This window comes from Phyllostomus hastatus, unplaced genomic scaffold (genome assembly GCF_019186645.2).
Source record: "Phyllostomus hastatus isolate PE091 unplaced genomic scaffold, TTU_PhHast_1.1 phas_scaffold_78, whole genome shotgun sequence".
Taxonomy (NCBI): domain Eukaryota; kingdom Metazoa; phylum Chordata; class Mammalia; order Chiroptera; family Phyllostomidae; genus Phyllostomus; species Phyllostomus hastatus.
In genome coordinates, this window is record NW_025334041.1 from 53,373,261 (window position 1) to 53,394,568 (window position 21,308).

The window sequence follows — 21,308 nt, forward strand, 5'->3', positions numbered from 1 at the left end:
ACTGAAAGCAAAGAGTTAAAAACCATCCTCACCGGAGACCTTGTTGTTCAGGCCCTTTTCCTTCTTAGCTCCTTGGAGCATTAACCAAAAGGCTTTTCCAAGACTTATCTATAACTTATTTAGAATCACCTTGATTATGGAAATTAAGACAAAACTGAGTACAACCCCATAAAATTGGAAGATGCACAATTTGTTTAGGATGATTATATAGAGATTAGAAATTTTGTTTGAAAAGCATTTGTTTTTAATTAGAAGAGAAAGATCTGAGAAGAATTAATCCTAAAAGTAAAGCTATTTTTCTAAAGTTAAATGCACTATGTCCTAAAACTATATTTTATGGACATTTATACCTGTACCTACATGTAAACATATGTTCTGCTTTTAAGAGTGTTGTTTATGCTATTTCCTCCAACTAAAATATACATTTGAACATTTCTGAAATTGGGATGTATCTTATAATCCATGGCATATCATAGTTTAGTTGGCAGTGTTTTAACTAAGTGGTAGGTAATGGTGAATCACATAATAATGTCTTAGATTAAAAGAAAAATTATATTAGAATGTAAAAACTAAGACCAAAATGATACTCTGTCATTAATAAGTTCAGAGCTTATTATGCAAAGTATCCTGATGGCTATTATGTTTTATGACTGCTATTGATGGCTACTGTTTCACTTATAATAATACATAGTTGGAATGATAAAAACGGAGAAATGGCTCAGAGACAATAAGCAGGAGACCTGGGCCAGGTAAAAAATTAATATGAATACAAAGAATCTAATAATGAACCTGGCAAAGGTTAATAATGTTTTACCTAAGAATCTGAAACATGCTCTAGAAAATATAAAACCATGAACTTACCTCTGAAATGTGATCTTTCAACTTGAAGATGTAATGTTAATGTCAGAAATAAACATGAAACTCTTAACTTTCTCCTTGAAATCATGCAAATTATGTTACTCAGACAGGTTTTAGACATATTCATCAGGTTCTTTACTATTATTGATAATGAAGACAGTTTGCTTACAGCAGAGCCAACAAAATCCATCCTCTTTACACTAATCTCAAATTTTCTAATTCTAAGATAGATGAGGCTGGCAAACCTTCTGATTTGTCTAAAGATAAGGTGCCTTTCCCTTATGATCTCTTTTCTTTATACTATTCACCTCCAAGAAAAATGTTTTGAATAGTCAGGCGACAAAAAAGGCAAGTCATTAAACAAAAACTGTCATTACTCTATCTCCCTTACTTGACGTCTAAATTCTGAAAACCTCCACATGGGCCAATAAAACCCATTTCTAAGACTACACTTCACCCATAACGAAAATACATGAACTTCCACCACACTACCTTGTGGAAAGGAAGGAAAGGTCTGAGCAGATTCAAACGGAAGGGACGTAATTCCACGTCTTGATGGGGTAGTGGGAAGTTTCTGGAAGAGTATGTGGGACCTGGAATATTGTTGGGGTAATTTTTGAAAAATGTAACTGCCATAGATTTCTTTTGTAAGGCAGGGTAGCGTGATCACACAATGGCAGAAAAGAAATGGAGAACTGGCATAAGCCACTGATTTTGGAGATGGTCTTTAGGCATATATGGCTCTGGATGCCGTAAAATTATTGATGCCTGCATATACCTTGGGGAATTAAATACTGTTGTTTGAAGACATAGCTATAGATTATTTTTCCATTATTTAATTATATAAATACTTAAGATACAAACTTAACTATAAATTTCTCTAACATAATTATTTAGCATTTTTATGGAGGTAAAAATGTACACTCTGGAACACTAAAAAAATCATTTTTCATTTAAAAGAATATTCCATTTCATTCACTCAGCTAAATAAAAATAGGCTTATAATAGAAACAAACCAAAATATCAGTCGAAAAAACTTTGATAACCAAAAACACAACTACCTAGAGCAACACAGAAATGCACCTTTTCTGAAAACAACGTTTCTCTTAAAAAAATTAGAGAAAGTCAGACTTCTGGAAGTAGATGTTGGTAACTTGACAGGAAAAAAAGTTTACATTTAGTTAACATTACATTTATAAAATAGCAAAATAAAATGCATAAAAACTATTAGTTAGAAGTTAAAATTTGAAAATCTTCCAAATGTTAATACTTTAATACAATATCCTTCCTGACTTCCTTTATCTTTGCCAATAACCCAGTGATCTCTGAGATGCTTTAATAATTATTCCCAGAAGCCATTTCCTACAGAAAGCATTTTTTACCTATAAAGTTCCATAAAAGGGTTACAAAAGTATTCTATTTGCTCTAATTTTCATCATACATCATGATCTCAAATCTGTAAAGACATTAGGGAATAACGACATTTCCTTTAATATACTAAGGGAAAAGTATTTACTTTTTTATATATAGGAGATAAAGGCAGAGTAATATAGTAGATATAATTGAATGTCTACATTAATTCATCAAATATTTATTAAGTACCTACTACTTTACAGGCATTGTTCTAAGAGCTAAGGATATAGGGGTGAATGAGAAATAGCTACAATTTATTGAGTGCTTACTATGTGCCAGGCTCTGGCCTCTGAGTTTCACACATGTAAACCCATTTAATTCTCAAACACAACACCTCTATGACATGGGTACTACTAATTTCTTCATTTTACATATGAGAAAACTGAGGCATAGAAAAGTTAAATAACTCATCCAACTAGTAACTTGGCAGTAGTAGTCTTGTTTATCATGGGTATTAATCTAAAAATCCTTCCATCCTCATTTTCTTTGTCTCTGTGACAATGTAACAAATACAACTGGGTGTAGCTCAAATAGGTGGTGAGACCACTTCATTTTTAGACATTTATTTCTGGAAATATTTAAACAAAATTTTAACTAGCTTTAATTTCATGTATTGTGACCTCAAAATATTAAAATAGCCTGGATATGATGAGAGTTGATTTTGTTAAAATAGTTGTGAAAACCCTGGCTGGTGTGGCTCAGTTGGATGGAGAATCCACCTGTAGACTGAAAGATTATGGGTTTAATTTCCATCAGGGCACACGCCTTCATTGGGAGTTCAGGCTGTGGTTGGGGTATGTACAAGAGACAACTGATCAATATTTCTCTCTCTTCCGTCCCTTCTCTCTCTTAAAAGAAAAAAAAAGGTTCAGGGAAAAAATCTCTTCATATTTTTCTCTCCATTACTGTAGGTAAATAAACATACTATTCCTTCCTGTGGAAAACCACTTCTCTAATCCAGGTGGGCCTAGAGTCTCATCGTAGGGGTGGGTCCATTGTTCACACTAATTAGGCCTCAACTCACTCCCTTGGTCAGTTACTGGATCAGGACTACACAAAAACAATCTAAGTAAGCATGGCCAAAATGTGTGCTCTGGGATTGACAGAGTTGGAAAATATCCTCTTCACAATGGAAGTGATATGAAACTGCTGCTAGCCATCTTCTTTGGCCTCAAGAGAAAATGACTCCACAATACTGAAAAATATAGAGAAATTCAGACAAAATAGCTTTGAACTAGTTATGCAAGAAACAGGTAGGTCTTTGTCTTTCCCAATAAAGTTAGTATAAAAAAACTTTTTTATTTAAGCTTAAGTGAGTTTCTGTAACTTCCAATCAAATTTCAATGCATTTTCACAAAAGCATCACATAAAATATGCACATAAAACAATGGTTATAAGGAACAGAAATCTTTTTTATTCTCTTCCTTTACTCCTCCTTCCCTATTATAAACAAATACAGAACTGTCTACAGTTCTAAGGATGGTTTACCTATTTTATTTTCAAAAGCTGTAGTAGGCAAATATTTACTGATGAATTCTAACTGATTACAAAGTATTACTTTAATAATTCTACTCCTTTAGCATATGACAAAACCACAATATAACTAGACAAAATGTTTTATTTTAAAACATTAAAAGACAAATGTCCATTTATATAACCAAGAATGTTAAATATTTGGAAACTATAAATCTTCTAAAATGTGGTAGGCACTTTCGGAGAGCTAAATATTGCATATTATCCTATCATATGTCTTCCCTAATACCGATATTTGATATGATGAAAAATACCAAGACGACCCATGTCAGGGTTCAACTTAAGTACACAAGTGAGAATTTTGTCCAAGGTATTCCTGACACATGAAGTTTCCAGTTGAATTTCAGAAACGTTAACAAAAGTATCTTCCTTTTTTGCCTGTGAATGTTTGAGTACTGCTGTACTGTTGGCTTATATCCACTACAGATACTGGTTCTAGGCCAGCCCAAGGATCTTCAAGCATTGAAGGCTTGAAATAACTTTCCAACTCATTAGACATTCTTTTTTCTCTACCACGCCCTGATCCAAAAGGTGTAGATGTCCTTGGAGAACCCTTTAGAAAAAAAATCAGTTAAAAAACATTTAGTAGAGATCACTGGTACTTTTTCTTTAAAAGCTAGTCAGGATTACATTGCTAGCTAAAAGTTGTGCCATGAAGCCAAGTATGTTCAAATGCAAAGTCCACGATTTCTTTAGTTCAGTGTTTTTGTTTTTTAAAAGTATTTAAACCAATTTGATATGCTCCTTTATTATTAATTCTATGCCCACTGCCACTTCAAATATTTCAGGTTTTCAAACTTTGCAGAACTATCGATTGGCGATGAAATAAGAAATAATTTTATTTCCTTTTTTCCCTTCGAAATCTCCATACTTTTTTTCTGGAAAAAAGTTAAAACTTTTTAATCCTATAGCTTCAGAATTCCACTTAAATTAACAAAACTTCCCGTCTCGTTAGCTCCAGACTCAAAGGGATGGCGTTGGTTTAGCATAAGAAAAGTTGAAAATGCACCGAGTATATGCAAGTTGTAAACCACAAAAACAATACACACCCGGAAATACTCATCTTCTGTATTCACTCTCCCAGAGAGGAATAGGGAACTTCCCGTATTAACTGATTCTCCCTTGAGAAAACTTGGAGCAGAAGCCAGTGTACTTCAAAAACAAAGATGGGAAGAGGTTAAAAAAAAAAAAGGGGGTGGGGAGAGGTGGAAAAGGTTAAAAAAAAAAAAGTGCCAGCAGCCTATAACTCTCTAAACTAGATGAGCTCCACACTGGGAATTCATTCGTTTTTTACCCCCTCGGGTACCCGGGCTCAGAATAAATTCGCTGAGACGAACTGGCAAGGGCTCTGACAAAGGAGAGAGAACTAGGAAAATCATCTGTAAATTAGTGGCAGCGTAGTGGCTAAAAGCAAGAGGACTCTAGAAAGTTAAGACTCTGCCACTTTCTCAGGTAGTCTAAAAACAGTTACTTAACTTCTCTGAGCCTCAGTTTACTCACCTGCAAAGCGGGGCGAACAATTGAGTCTCATCTCATAGAGGATTAAAAAAAAATAACCCACATAAAGGGATTTTTAGTACCGTGCCTGCCATAAAGTAAGAGCTCGGTAAACGCTGGCTATTATTACCTGGGGGTGGGTGTGCTGCTGCCCTGGGGAGTAGCCGAATTGCTGCTGGGACCCCGCGGGGGACCTGGAGTAGGAGCCAGGGTAACCGCCAGGGGACGGAGACCCGAACCGGCCCCCGGGGAAGCTGCCGCCGTGTCGTGGAGAATGGCTGCTCCCGTAGGGCCTACAGAGAGGCCCGCACGACGGCGTGTGATGAGGACTCCCGTACCCGTCCCGAGGGGAGGACGGCCGTGGTCCGCCTCCGCCCGAGGTGCCCCGGAAGCTGCTCCCGCTACCCCAACCTCCTGCACCCGGCCCGGGGTAAGGAGGAGTCGGGGGTCGAAAATTCTGTCGGTGCATATCCGAAGATGAAGACGAAGACCTAAAAGCTGCGTCCCGGAACTGTCCCGACCAACCCTTCACAGAGAATTGGTGATCCTTTATCAAAACAGTCTTCCGGCCGTCAACGCCATACAACATATTGGTTCCGCCTCACAAACGTTCCGCCACGGGCAGGAGAATAAGTGGGTTATTGAATTCTGTAAAAATTGTGCTCATTTCAGTGAAAGACAGAGGATAAAGAAAAGGCCGAACACCCCTCCTGGCTACGGGCTTTGCAATCTCGGGTTTTCAGTCGGGACAAACCTACCAGACGCACAACTCCACGGAGACAAACGCGAAACCATAACGCCCCGCCCCGCGAGACAGCGCCGGAGGCCGGGAGGTGGGGTCTGAGGTGTTCCTGGGCGCTTGCGTTCTTCTAACGCTGGGACCTAGAGTGTCAGAGGGGCTCGCAATGCTGGCGACGCTGGTGAGGGTCAAGGCTCTGAGGAGAACAGGCTTTATCTGCGGCCCGGGCGGCGGGAGGGAGCTGTGGACCGGCCGCCTCAAGTCAGGTACCCTCCTAGACTCCGTCCGGGCGGCGAAGGGGATCCCAAACCCAGCCTCCTACCTCAGGCGGCGCCCTGATTAGAGCGCCCGAGCTTTCCTGAGGTGCCTGCTGACCCCGCAGCTCGCCCTTTGGTCTGTCCGCTTCAGCGCGCCCTTGGCTGCCGCTCTCCAGCTGCCGCAGAGTCAGAGTCGCCCAGCCCGGCTTCTGGGTCCTGGCCTGGTAGCTCGCTGCTGCAGGTCCGCCCCCGGCCCAGTCTTACTGGACGGACGTCTCATCTCTCTTGCTTCCCCTACCCTCTCGTCCCCCAAGTTTAAATAACTTCAAAAATGTACACCCGGAGTTTAGAAGGGGGTTTTCAGATTGTATCTTTAACTTGGAGAGGTTGTGCAAACAAATGCTGGACTTTATTCCCTTCTTTGGATTAGCAGACTAGGAAGCAGGGATACTGATTTTCAAAGAGCAAAATTTGGCCACAGCTCTTCAGATCTTGTTTCACAATCAAATATGAAGAAAAGTGTGATAATTGAGGAATGACATCTAATGTATAATAAAACACGCCTTTGTACCAGCTGTCCCAGAATTTGTAGTAAATTGATATTTACTAGTTTTGTAGATCTTTCTTCCTTCAGAAATTGGGGTTATAATCATGAATCCTGAAGTCAGCTTGTAGGAAACAGAATCTTAAAGAACTTTAAACTCATTCAGTCTTAGCCTCATAGGTAGCCTGTATTTTTCAGCCTATACACATTCTTGTAGCTGCTCCTTCTCACTCGTTGTTTTGTGACATGCTTAGCCAAAAAGTGTGATGCCTTTTCAGCTTTCATCTTTGCTGAATAGAGACCCACCGTTTTTGTTTTTGTTTTGTTCTTGTTTATTCTGAGAAAATTCGGTTCACCAAATTTCTCCTTTAGAAGCAAGCTGTAGAATCAATCAAAGCAGAATAGTCTCATCAAGGTTGGTGATGCCTGAAGACCCCAGATTATCCACTTTATTAAATACTTATATTCTGAAAAAAAAAATGCTAGACACTGTCTTTGGTGCATAGATTACTGCCTGGTAAGTGAGCGCTCAAATATTTATTGAATGGTCATATCATATTGATCAGTGATTCTCACCTGTTGTCCCACTTATATCATCAACCCATCTACATTTTCTGTGGGAAAGGAACAGAAAAATGGGAGGGCTGGGGGCCAAATTTATATCAATTTTTAACTGGCAAATAATTTTGCAGAATTCAGTAAAATACTGTAAGTTGTCATTTTACTTGGCTTACAGTTCTAGAATACTTTTCCCCATAGTGATACCATGCTATCTTCTTCACACATGAACTTGTATTAGCAAAGGGGGAGGGAGAAAAAATACAGTGGAAAAATTTTGAAAGGTAGGTTAAGAATTGGCATTGTGTCTTTCACTACACTTGCAGGTGTATAGGAGGATTGAGGGAGAGTTAATTTTTGATAATTATCTTGTTGAATGAACTAAAAAGAGTCTGGAGGCTTTGGCTAGAAATAAATGGTAAAGAGTTATTCAAGGGTCTTCAGGTTTGCAAATTCGGAGCATGACTAGGCAATACCCAGTGTTCTGAAGAAGAAAGGAAAGCTCAGAGTTCTGTCAATGTAAGAAGCATCAAAACCTGTTAAGAATTTTTATAAGTTTATTTGAACTAAACTGAGGACAGTGCCAGAAGCAAAGTTTCAACAGAGTGAGAAAATGCTCCCATGAGTAGCAGTTTTGTAGTTTATTTTCTATATCAAAATCAAAAGAGAAGACATAACGGCCGATGAATGAAATTCACTTGTGGTAGATTTAGGGAGGCAGAAGAAAGCAAAGTGATTGGATAAAGAGTAAAACTGAGAAACAAATACTTCTTTTGCACTGTTGGGTACAGGATAGTTAACAATTAACATTTACAATACATAGAGGTGGTATTTGGGCAACAAGATAGCAATATGGGTCTAGTGCTCTCATGCCCTGAGGGGTCTGGGAAAAAAAAGGAGTTACTCTGACATTCAAGGGTATGCTATTTTAGATGCAAAAAACAAAACATTACTTAAGGTAGAGTATGTGATTACCCCTCAAGACTTGCTTTCAGCTAGGAATTTTTATTCCTAACTGGTTCAGACCATGCTGTGAGGTTAGTTTTGGTCTCTTGAGTTTGTTCCAGGCATACCCTGAGCTTGTCAGGTTTAGTATGTGACCCCCTTTTCTTCCACAGTTCTTATAGTAAAAAGTACATTCTTGGGAAGAATCAGTCCTGCATTCTTAGCTTCTGGCTTGGCCAAAGATGGCAGTCCTTTACAGTGATTTTCAACTGGTATGCCAAGGGACACTGCGGTGGGGCAAGAATTAAAACACGCAATGCCTGACTATTTAGTCAGGGGCACTGTCCTCTTTCCCCTTAAATTATCAAATTAAAAAATGACAACAGTTGTCTGTTGGGAATGAATCAAAATTATACCTATTTTTTGTGAGGCTGGCAAAAAATATATTTTTTGTGGTTTGCCGCAGAATTTTAGTAATTAGTTTATGTGTGCTGTGAGATGAAAAAGATTGAAAATGGCTGCTCTAGATGACCTGCAATCTGGATAATATATGTCATATGGTCTGTATATATGAACACTCTTTCCTTGGTCTGTCAGGGGATAATCAGATGATTACTGAATAGAATAGTTTCCTCCTACCTCAACCTACCTGATTTTAGTCATTTAGCAGCTTAACTAAATATAGTGATTATATTTTATTTCTTCACTCTATTCCTCAACTGCAGAGTCTACTTGGATCACTTCTGAGAATAGGCCACTTGTCTTTTACAGATGAGGAATTGGCCAAGAAAAGTTAAGTGATTTGCTTAAGCTCATATTGCAAGCAGAGGTGGGTCCAGAACTTGGGTTTCTTGAATTCTAAGCAATTGTTTTTGTTACTCTTTTTTTATCCTAAATAAAGAATATGAATTGACAGTATGTCCTTTGAAAAATGGAATAGATAAATAATCATGCAAAATTTTGAAAGTGATATTGGGTAGCATGTTACTTTAGATTTAGAGATTTGTAGGTTTATCCTTAATATTGAATTTTTATAAATGTAGTTATATCCAAGTGTTAGCCTGGGAATTGCAGGTTCTAAGATCCTTAAATATTTATATGCTGGAGCAAAAGTAGGTTTACAGTTGTGTATGTGGAAAATAAGAATAGAAAATAATAATACAATAATTCTGTGTTTCGTGCACTTACAACTGTAAACCTACTTTTGCCACATCCTGTATTTATATTTGTGGATGACAAAGGGGCCACATACTAAACCTGACAAGTTCAGGTGAGGCCTGTGAGCCTCACAAACTCAGAGACAAAGTAATCACATAAGATGGCCTGAACATAAAAATCCTAATTAAAAATGAATCATGGAAGGTAACTACATCCTAGTCCCTCACCTTCCTTGACAAAGGTAAATCTGTCTATTGTTTATTTTGTATCTAAAATAACAGACCCTCAGAACCCCTCAGGGCATGAGAGCGCAAGACCCACAACCTGCTATTGTCATCTTGTTGCCCGGATACCATCTCTCTGTCTTGTAAATGCTCATTGTTAACTGTCCCTTACTGACAGGTGTGAAAGAAGTATTTTTTTCCTCAGCTTTACTCTTCATCCAGTCGCTTTGCTTTCTCCTGCCTTCCTAATCTACCATCAATGGATTTCATGTTACCACCCTTACATCTCCTTCTTTGATTGTGCTTTATAAAGTAAGCTGCAAAACTACCGCTCTTTGGAGCATTTTCTCAGTCTGCTAAGATTTTGCTCCCTGGCATTGTCATCAGTTTGGGTCAAATAAATTCATAAACGTTCAGCAGGTTTGGATATTTGTGCTGACATATTGAATTTATGTATACAGGTGGGTTCAGGAAAAGAGATGAGGGGAAGGGAGAAAGTTTTATGTTGGATTACCTGGTGGAAGAAAAGTGAATTGGAATGATGGATATGAGGACATTAACAGAGAATATCAAGAAACTTTCTGAGTACCTGTGAGCTGTATGGAGCTCCGGGAATAATTGGTTAACTTTGCGGTGGTGTGGTTTACACTGTTAAAGGATAAAGTTCAACCTAGTAAATATGAAGATCTAATTGGCTTTATTAAGGTATTCATAAATTGGGCTTCATTCCATCTAGCAACTATAGGGGTACTCTGAGGGGGTTATACAAAATACAAGTTGTTTTTTTTTGTTTGTTTGTTTTTTTTTAAATAGGCAGAAGGGTGTGGCGGGATAGTTAGTAGCAAAAGAAAAGAAAGGATTATTTTTAGGCCAGGTCATTTTCTTTTGGGGAAATGGAATGGCAGGAGTTTTGTCATGCAGATTACCTCACTAGTATAGATCCAGAAATTCCAGACTGGTTTAAAATTCCCCTCCTGGGAAATGCTGAAACTGCAGTTAGGTGATGTGACTTAGCAAAAGTAACTCCATTTTGGCTTGTTGTTTCTTTTTTAAATGACACTAATGTAGGTAAGAGTACCAAGTCAAGGCAATTATAAATGTAAATGAAACTTTGTTTCTGTAAAACTGAGGATCTTTACTTAGGTTGCCTACAATTTTTGGTCTTTCTTTTTTCATTGGATTTAAAATATAATATATATATATGTATATATATATATGTGTATATATATACACACATATATTTGTATAGACTTCAAAAAACCATCTTGGAGGCTTAAAATATGAGTCCAGATGGGCTGTGTTTGAGGCAGGAATTGGGGTCCCAGAGCCCTACTCTCCCTGTACCTCCTCCACTTTAACTGTCCCTCTGAAAAGAGGCTTCTGGGGCACCTCTGTGGAGTTTCCAGGGTTCATCAGAAAGGGTTTGAAAGGCAATATTTTAGGAGATGTCAGGTCATAATGAGTACAGAAAATATAAATACTTTGGTTAATTTTACTGTGTATTATCAAGTAGTGAATATTTTTATGTTTCTGCATGGTCAGGGCTTTATAAACTAAGAAAACTGGAACCTAGGTAAAAGAACAAGCCTTGGAAATTAAAAGATGACTGAATAGATTGTTAGGGAATTCCCAGGAAGCTTATGTTTATATTTCAAAGGAGTATGAAACCCAGAGCCTTGGAGACATTTCTCCAGATTGAGATTGTAAAACCAATCAAGTTTACCTCCCCCCTGGAGACATTTACTTTCATTCCAAAGGGCAGGAACCCGGACACCTTCCCCTTTCTTCCCAAGAAAAATTTGCTTACCCTGAGGGTAGTAATGTAGCTATTTTATACAGACTCCCAGATTTATAATTTTGGGGACATTTTCTTGTGGCTCAGCCCCTGTATGTGAAGGCCTAACAACTGGCTCTCATTAGCTATGGGGAAAGGTGTTGCATTTCTTGATATAAGTAATACTAACTTATCTCTGCTCTAGAAACCTTGTTGTCTACTTTTAGCTATTTTGAATAAATATAGATGTTAACGTATTTTCAATGTAAAACATTCTTAGGACAAGAGAATGTATTAATAATTTCTATATGGAGAAATATTTTCACATTGTCTCAGTTTTTCTTATAGAGGTTCTATTGTTAGCTACATCTTCTGGAGGTGATTAGCTTACTCATTGATAGGATTAAGCCTTCACTGAGCACATTAGACCACTTAAGTATCACTTAAGTGATGTTCTCATTGATAAAGCAAGTATTAGAAACAATTTATTTTCAAGAGTACCAAAGAGCCAAACTCCGATGATCTTTTCAGTTCTAAGCATGTATATATTGTTTATAGTCATTAAGCACCGGCAAAATATTTTATGTATATTTATTTCTTTGTAGACTAATCATCTATATCCAGATAAAAAACAGGACAAAAACAGTTGGAATACATTAATTCATACTTGTAAAAGTTTCCATTGAAAATAATAAAATTGCCCTGGATGGTGTGGCTCAGTGAATTGAGTGCCTGCCTGCAAATCAAAAGGTCACCCGTTCGATTCCTGTTCAGGGCACATGCCTAGGTTTCCAGCCAGGTCCCCAGTAGGGGCTGGGCAAGAGGCAACCATACTTTAATGTTTCTCTCCCTCTCTCCCTTCCTTCCTTTCTCTCTATAAAATTTCTTTAAAAAAAAGAAAATAAAATTGCTGACAGAATACTTCTATATGAAGAAAAGTAAGAGTATAAATATTGTTTTTCATACACAAATTTTTGTTTTAAAATGAGTAAGTGAAATTTATAAAGTCTGTAAACTGGAACTGCTTTTCTACCCTTTCACATAATCTATAGTAGTGGTCTTTATCCTAAATGAGTTTTCAAAAACAATCCTTTGCATATATTAAGTTGATATTTAAAAGTTTTTATTAAGTAAATTTTACATGAACTAAGGTGAGAGTAAGATCTGCGATGTGTCAGAAATACGTTTTCATTTTGTCTCATGGGAGAAAGCTTATTGTGAAAGAAAGTTTAATCAGTTAGCCTGATTAATTTTAGGAAGAATATGTATAGAAGTTGAATGCCTGGAAATTGGTTACTGAGATATGTGAAGACTTTTCTAAAACATACTGAATCATTTTAATGATCTTCACATATCTCAGTGTGAGGACTGCTACTAAAGGGACAATAAAACAGTCTACCCCCAAAATAGACTCCCATTTGTTGGCTTTAAGGCTGTGAAATTGCTCACAGGCTACCTACTATCTCTCTTCCAGGGCTTGGCATCTTTATTTGTCACAACAGGATAGGTTGTGCTATGGTGCAGATTAGCCCACAATCTGAAAGGCTTTATACAAACAATAAACACATTGTTCTTGCATGTATAGCTTCATAGTTTGAAACTTGTATCCTCTAAAGTCACAAGCAGCAGGAGAATAGAGGCCTGGAGAATTTCATGGGATATTTTTAAGAGTTAGGCTTGGAATTGGCTTATATTACTTGTCTCTATGTTTCACTGGCCAGAATCCAGGCATTTGGCCTAACCTAATAGCAAAGGAAGTTGGAACTGTAGAAGAGCAGAGATTTGGGATTAGCACTGAGTTGTACTTTGGTTGTGGCATGCTTTACCCATGATTCAAAAGTCTTTTTCTGTTCCCTTTGAACCCTTCTTTCTATAAATGTCTCAAGCTTTCATTAACATAGTAGCATCTAACAGTTCCAAAACCTCTTTGTTTGCAAATTCCACAGTAGTAACCAAGTTCTTTCAAAGGAAGGTTAGTTCTTAAGAAATTGGGTGTCAACAAAAGACAAATTATAAATTATTATGAATTATGTTCTTGGCCCTGGTTAGTATAGCTCAGTGGATTGAGCGCAGTCTGCGAACCAAAGTGTCGCAGGTTCAATTCCCAGTCAGGGTACATGCCTGGGTTGCAGGCCATGGCCCCCAGCAACCACACATTGATGTTTCTCTCTCTCTCTTTCTCCCTCCCTTCCCTCTCGAAAAATAAATAAATAAAATCTTTAAAAAAAAGGTTTTTAAAAAATAAATTATGTTCTTGTTCTCTGGCTGTCTTTAAATGGTTTAATTGCTTTATAATGTATGCATCACTTCCCCACTACCTTTTTACAGCTCAAAAATTTTAATTTCCCTGCAATGTCTTTCGCTGAATACTAATTTTCCAAGTACCCTAAATTTCTAAAATTACCTGCCAAACTTTACAATTACAAACAGAACTTCTTTCAAGATTTTTAATGTGTGCTAGAAAGAAAGCATTCTGCTAACTATTCTGAATGAAGCCTCAGCTGATGAAGAGAGCATGCTTTTGTTATTGCACAGGGGTGGTCTGCCAGCCAGTAGTGTGTGGGTTCTTGACTTCGTGTAGGAAAGGTTTCACACATGAGTCCAAATGACTATAAGGATCCATTTATTAAAGCTGGGGACAGTAAGACAAAGAAGGGCTTAGCATAGAAGAAGCAACAGGAGAGTCCAGGCTGGGCTGCCTTAGCTCACTGGGAAGTCAGAGAAAAAGGGGCTTTGGGGACAGGTTCAGATTAGCCTGGGACAAAGCTAGCTGTTCTTTACCTTAGAGTTTAGGAAGAGTGTGCTTGTGAAGAAAGCAGAGGGGAAGAAAAACGGAAAGGGAATGACACTGGTTGTCTCTTTTTTGCAGGCATGAATCTTAGGGGAGGTCTCAGGGGAGGGTTTCAGCAGAATATTCATCAGTTCTCCAGGTGTGCCCTTTCAGGGTTGTAGTCTTTACTGATTGGTAAGTGCCAAGGCAGGGGGGTGTTAGTCACTGTAGTTGGTCCTGGTGTTGCCTAACTGATTGTGCTGCTTTTGTGGGTCTGGAGCTGAAACTCAACTGAGTCCTAGATGTTATCTCTAGGGAGGTGACCTTCTGTATTTGGCTGTAAATTGCTTAGCCAATTTGTTCAGCTATCTGTCTCAGTTTTCCTGTTCCAGTTGCCAAGGAATTTTCCTACCTTCTTACTATCCTGTCTCATTCACCCCTCAGAGACTTCTATCCCTAAAATCTTTTAGGGGTGATGAGGGAGGAGGGTATCTCTTCAGTAACTGCTTCCTGTTGACAGCCCTTATAGTCACCTGGACTTGTGTTGTGAAATCTTTCCTACATGAAGTCAAGAAACCACACACTACCAGCTGACCCTAGGCAGGCCTGCTCAGAACCAGGCCCCTGTATGGTAGCACCTTGAAGAAACATCCATCTCCTTTCTCACTTCTAGGTTCTGGTAGTCAGGTTCTTCGTAAAATATCAAATTAAAAAATCCTTTTGGTGTATATCACATTTGCTATTGATATTTGAACAGTTTGTTTTATGACTCAGCCTTTAAAAATTTTTTAAAAAACATTATAGTAGTTGACTAGTATGGTGGGGAGGGATGCCATGATTGCTTTCATACAGGTGAACCACTTGTGTGGGCATCTGTCAGTTATCTCTACCATGGTGCTTCTCAAGTTTATTTGTGTCCTGGAAGCCTTAAGGCCAAGCTTCATTTTAATTATACTTGTTTGCATGGTTGCTCAGCTGTATCATCATAATAGCTTTCTATCGTAGAGGCCAAATAAGATAGAGTGGTACACAAGTTGCTCAGTATATATCAACAAATTATAATTGATGATGCCCTTTCCAACTGTTTTTCACCTGACAATTACCCCTCACTTCCGTCCAGCCTATTCTGGTCTTTCAAAAACAGGAAAAACATAGCTGTTGATGTCCTTTTATAAGTATAGAGTATTGAGAATCATTTTTTTTTGTCCTTCAAATAATCATATATTTTTCTTATTTTCTATCTGGATTAAGTTACCTACTTTAATACCTACTTTTAAGTTACCTACTTTAATTGAATGTATAATACATATACATTGATGATGATGATAGCAATTGTCAGCTTTTAATGAGCATTTATGATATGCCAGGAAGTATACTAAGCACTTTAAATACATTTCATTTAATCCTTGCATGTCCTGTGATACAAATGTTTCAAATGAGGAAATTGAAGCTCTAACTAGGTAAGTTACTTTGCCCAAAGTCACTTGGTTAGTAAATAGTGGAGTAGGGAATTAAATCCAGTCTCCAAAGTTAATGCTCTTAAGTGTTTAACTCATTCATTACTTTTGACTTAACTGTGTTTTAGAAGTGCTTTCTGGATCTCTTCTTAGATAATAAAAGTAAAACTCTGTTACCTGATGTTAAATGAATTTCGTTTAAAATTACTTTCATTAAACAAAATTTTCCTAATTTACTATGGTTTGTAAGATGGCATTAGTGAAATTTAGACTTTTCTTCATAGGTTTGTAATGAAGTAAAATTTAGAAGGAGCTTGTGATCAAGATGGCAGAGTAGGTAAATGGGGTACTTGCATCCTCCCATGACCACATCAAAATAACAACTGAAGTACAGAAAAACTATCATTGGAAACCACATAAAATCTAGGTGAATAGAAGTTTTATAACTAAGGACATTCAGAAGAGAAGCCAGGTGACTAGTAGGAGGAGCAGAGATGTGGAACAGGCTGCTCTCATACCCATATGTGGCAGTTAAAAATCTGGAGGGATACCTCAGCTGCAGAGGTCTCCCCTGAAGAGCGAGGAGTCCCAGCCCCACACTAGGCTCCCCAACCCAGGGTTCCAGTGCCAGGAAGAGAAGTCCCGTAACTTCTGGCTATGAAGACCAGCATTGATTGTGTTTGGGTGAGACAGAGGGCTTCTGGAGTCCCAGGCTTTCCTTTTCAAGGGCCCACACATGGCCTTACTGGGACTCACTATCTAGTGAGTATTGTCCTAGTACTGGGACCTTCAGGACTAGGGCAGCAGCTTGAAAAGCACCAGGAGCATATGGGAAGAATTGAATTGTGTTGCTTCAGGACAAGGGCCAGAGGGGCAGCTTTCTCCTAGACAGTAGTGCAGGCAGAGGCCATTGATTCTTTACTGAGCCCTCCCCCTGCAGGTTGCCATATCTGAGTTTCCAACAAAATGACCAACACTCTTTACCCTGCTCTGGCAATTCACTGAGTCCTTGCCTTGCCCCAAATTTGGGCCTACCCAAGCCACTTTCAGTGGTGTTTCCATGTAAATGGCCTGTCTTGGCAAATGCTGTAGAATTGCCTAATATCTCTTAAAAGTCCACAAACCCCAAATACCTTTGGTGTGTTGTATACCTCTTGTCAAGTAGCTCCAAGCCTGGCACTAGGAGCAGCTGACCTTGGTTTGCAGCTTGGCTTTCCCTGGGCACCTTCAAGCCCAACAAGTGACAACCACCTGCAGGTGCTTTGTAGCTCATTCTGGGTGTTTGTGAATAGGACACAGGCAGTGGCTGGCCTTTGTCTCCAGCGGGGCTATAGAACCAGTATACCCAGTGGAGCATGACCTAACCTCCTCTGCAAATTACACACTCAAGGGGTGGACTCTGTCGGCACCAGAGCCATACTGAAGCAAGTCCTGTTATACTTGCTTCAATATACTTGATGATTATGATACATTGTCTGTATACTGCACTGTGTGCTCATCACCCAAAATTTAGTCTGTTTCCATCACCATATATTTGGCCCCCATTTAGTCAGCTTCTATCTACCCCTGCTCCTTTCCCCTCTGCTAACCACCATATCTGTCTCATTGATTTTTTGTTTGTTCATTTGTTGCCTTCTGTTTTATATCCCATATGGGATATAAAACATGGTTCTTGTCCTTTTCCATCTGACTTCTCTTATTATCATTATGTTAGTATCTTTACTGTCATTCTGAGGAGTCCTTTCATCCCTCTCCTCCTTTGGAATCTCTGTTTTTTGGATTCCATGTCATTTTATTTCTTTTTCATCTTTTTGGTTGAACATATTCCTCAGAAAGTCACTCAATCCACTAAGCCATACCAGCCAGGGCCCCAGTAGGATTATTTTAAAGGCAGGCTCAAGAAGAAAGGGATTTGGATGCTTGTCAATAGTGAAGGAGATTTGGAATAGTTGTTTTGGGAAGAGATGGGTTGAATAATAGGTTATTGAGTAGTTATAAATTTGACATTGGGCAGCTGATTTTGTAGGGGACAAAACTCAGTAGCCTCTGTTTATCGTTTGATGTTTATGTTGTTGTGTGTTGAGTTAAATGACCAGGATGGTAAGGGTACTAAATGGTAGGTACACTCATTAATGGAAAACAATTAAACATGGGGAAAAGTTTTGAATAGATGTTTCATTAAAAGGTATAAAAATGCCCAGTCAGCATATGAGAAAGTGCTTAACATCATTTGTCAGAGAAATACAAATCAAAACTACAGTGGGTGTTATTAGCCAGTTTCCAAGTTGGCTACAAGTCCTACTTCCAGATGCTCACATTGTTGTATATATCCTCCTCATACTGTATCAGAGTTGGTATATGTGATGAATGGCATATGGCAGAAGTGATAGTAGGTCACTCCTGAGATTAGGTTATAAAAAGCCTGTGGTGTCCATCTTGGACACCAAGAAACCATGGTTATAATATGGCTCTAATGGGACTACATATTTTTTTACAATACCCCATTGTGGCAATCTGTTAATACATTGTGGCAAAATCCTAGGACTGACCTTTTGTCTTTTATTCCCCTTTCTTCGTTTTTCTCTCCTTCCTTTCCTTCCAGAAGCATTTATTGAGCTCTTACTTCATGTGAGGCACTAATTCTTGAGGTTGTAAATGCAGAATAAAAGTATCTCTTCTCAGGAGTTTATAATGTGATTGAAACTAACTGGTTAGTTATAATTCTTATATTGGTAACGCTATTGGCGTTACCAATAGAGACATACTCAGGATGCTTTCCTAAGCAGGAATAATTTCCAAGGAAGGTTAAATTATCAAAGATGGAAGTACTTGTCTAGATGAGGAAGGGCAGAAAATTATTTCAGGCAGAGAAAAGAGCATGTGAAAAGGCCCAGAAGTACAAAGAATTTGAAAGAAGTATGGCTGGTAATACAGTCCTTTATTTTTTCTTTTTTAATTTTTTGTTTCTTATTTTTGCAGATTGAAATTGGAAAGGTGGACAGGAGTGAAAAGAATGAAAATATGAATAATAAATAGTCTCATTTGCTTCTTTAGGACTGTACACTCTGTGAGGGAAAAGTCCATGAGTGAATGGGTGAATGAAGAATAGAATGACATAATGAACTTTTCATTTTGGAAAATTACTCAGGAAACAGTGTTTAGAATGGATTGGTGGGGACAGAGGATAAGCAGGACTTGGTTAAGATACTTTTATGGGCAGTTGGGACAGAGAATGATGAATTAGAACCAGGGAACTGAAGAGGAATAGAGAAGTAGATTTAATAGAAAATTGATGGCTGATTGAATATGGGGAGTGAAGAAGAGGACATGTCTAGGAAGATCTCTAAACTGTGTTTGGAGTGGTGGTTGATGGCATTAACCAAGAGGGAAGAGAGGACTAAGAAACAGATAAGGTAGAAAAGATTAGACCGATTTGCATTTCGAGAGGTAATTTTGGGACAGTGTTGTGAGGAAAGCCAAGATTGGAGACTGGCAGATGAATTTAGGAGGTTGTTGGGTAATTCAGGGGAGAGTAGATGGTGATCTGAACTATGGTGGTGGCAGTAGAGATGGGAAAAAGAGAAGGGAGTTGAAATATTTTTTGCAAAAGAATAGTAATTTGTTCTTAACTAAATTTGAGGGATGAGAGAAGAAAAAACTCAAGGATTTTGGTTTGGATTTTGACTTGTGTAACTGAGTGGGTGGGAAATGACATTGAATTAAAGAACACAAGGACAAATGTTGGGAGAAGATAGAAATAATATTGACAGTAGCTGATATTTACTGAGCACCATGGCTAAATGCGCATGAGACGTTGTTTCATTTAATTTTTAAGTAACCCTGTAAAACTGGTATCAGTATTATCCCTATTTCACAAATGGGAAAATTAAAATAGAGTTAGGTCACAAGTTAGTAGATAGTAACAGTTTGAACCTAGGGGCAATAATTTTAATCATTGCAGTAGTGGTACATCTTAGTTTTCCCCAGTAGATCATGAACTTGTAGAAGAAAGAATATGATGTCTCTCATCATGAATTAATCATAGATTGATTAGCACAGAGTAGGGGCAGTTTTTTTTTTTAAAGATTTTATTTATTTTTAGAGGGGAAGGAAGGGAGAAAGAGATGGAGAAAAACATTGATATGTGAAAGATACATAGATCAGTTGCCTCCAACATGCCCCCATCTGGGACCCAGGCATGTGCTCTGACTGGGAATTGAACTGGCAACCTTTTGGTTCACAGGCAGGCACTCAATCCATGGAGCCACACCAGCCAGGGTGAAATAAGTGTTTTTAATGGGAGCTTTCACTCATGTCCTTGGCTACATGTATTCTATTCGTTTTGCCCCAGCACCAACTCAGTTGTGGAACTCAGCCTCTTTTCTTTGATTTTTGAGAACAACTCACATAGGGCACTTGGGTTTGTTCCAGGCTTTACCAAACCAGCTTGGTGACTTTGGAGAGGTTCCAATGTACAACTTAAAATCAATTGTTAACTACTCCTGTTTTTTAAATTGTTCTTTAGCTATCTCACTTATTGACATTTTTTCTCTGGTAATTTTTCTCCTGCCATTCTTGTGCACTTTCCTGTCCTCTAATGTTAGTTTCTATTTTAGCTTCTAAGCTTACGTGTATACTCAGATCCCCATTGTTCTTTTTGGCAGAGCATTTTTGCTGTCTCTTTAACTGTTTCTTTCTACTGTATTCAAGCCCTATACAGATGAGAGAAAAATTAGCTGCATGACCTTGAGGATTCTGGTCTCTTAATGATCTCAGTTTGGGCTGCTATAACAGAATACCACATGCTTATAAACAACAGACATTTATTTCTCACAGTTCTGGAGGTTGGAAGTCTGACATTAGAGTGCCAGCACAGTTAGATTACGGTGCAGTCCTCTTGTAGGTTGAGGACTGCCAACTTCTTGCACTGTCTTTGCATGGTGGAGAGGTGATGCGTGCTCACTGGCCAGCAGTGAGCGCAGAATGCTGTGGATGGCTCATCAAAACATGAGAAAGACATACACAGAGATAAGTAGTTTCTGTGGGGAAGTAAAAACTGAATGGCCACTCTCTCTGGTGGGGAGAGCACCTTGTCTCCATTCCCAAGCAGATTTTTATTGAGAATACAGACTTCGTTTGTGGATTCACAGTCTGGCTGAAAAGATCAAAAGAAGTAGGTGACTTACAAAGGTGCAGACAGAACCCCTGCTGTGATTCTGGGCAGAGATTGGGGTTTTATATAACAGGGCTCAAAGGGTAGTTTTGGTTTCCTGTCTGTGCCTTCAAATTTTAATCTAATAACATCCTCCAGCAAACAGATCTCACAGTGTCTTGCATATTCTATGTCCCAGGCCTGATTACCCCGGGCGTCCGCTGTTTCTGGTCTGGGCTCCACCGCCCCTTCTACCCTTCTGTTTCCCACAGGCCTGAGTTAACAGAGAAGACAAAGGCAGCCAGGAGACTTAGATTTCTCACAAGGACTCAGGCTTTGACAAAGCCAAGGGGGCAGGGGTTGATGCTATCATCCCTCCTTATCCACAGCCCCGAGTCTCTTCCCTTAGGGCATTTTCACATGATCACG

General features: G+C 38.6%; 2 protein-coding genes across 16 annotated transcripts in view; one reads left to right on the plus strand and one right to left on the minus strand.

Annotated features, from left to right (window-relative positions):
* Nucleotides 1–3,550: 3,550 nt before the first annotated feature.
* Nucleotides 3,551–6,633, minus strand: LOC123812088 (M-phase specific PLK1 interacting protein). Of its 2 annotated transcripts, none has more exons than XM_045828755.1 (3): nucleotides 6,363–6,633; nucleotides 5,432–5,949; nucleotides 3,551–4,357 (listed from the first exon to the last, which is right to left on the minus strand). In XM_045828755.1, exons 2-3 carry the CDS (start codon nucleotides 5,888–5,890, stop codon nucleotides 4,157–4,159), a joined length of 660 nt encoding a protein of 219 aa, XP_045684711.1. In that variant the 5' UTR covers nucleotides 5,891–5,949; nucleotides 6,363–6,633; the 3' UTR covers nucleotides 3,551–4,156. The 2 variants fall into 2 exon arrangements, with proteins under 2 accessions (XP_045684711.1, XP_045684710.1); XM_045828754.1 differs by lacking the exon at nucleotides 6,363–6,633 and adding an exon at nucleotides 6,060–6,201.
* Nucleotides 6,112–21,308, plus strand: part of SUGCT (succinyl-CoA:glutarate-CoA transferase) — a 1,092,359-nt gene continuing 1,077,162 nt past the window's right edge. For 11 of the 14 annotated variants that reach the window (XM_045828740.1, XM_045828739.1, XM_045828742.1 and 8 more), the window contains exon 1: nucleotides 6,182–6,306. In XM_045828740.1, the coding sequence (XP_045684696.1) occupies nucleotides 6,207–6,306 (100 nt within the window). In that variant the 5' untranslated portion in view covers nucleotides 6,182–6,206. Of the gene's footprint in view, nucleotides 6,307–21,308 lie in introns of all 14 variants that reach the window. The other 3 variants (XM_045828747.1, XM_045828746.1, XM_045828741.1) reach the window with 3 other exon arrangements.

Bases quoted from the DNA above. Each gene is read 5' to 3' on its own strand.
- LOC123812088 (XM_045828755.1), bottom strand. From the start codon at position 5,890: ATGTTGTATGGCGTTGACGGCCGGAAGACTGTTTTGATAAAGGATCAC. The intron at 4,358-5,431 runs GTAATAATAGCC...TTTTTTCTAAAG, and splicing joins AGCAGCACACCCACCCCCAG to GGTTCTCCAAGGACATCTAC.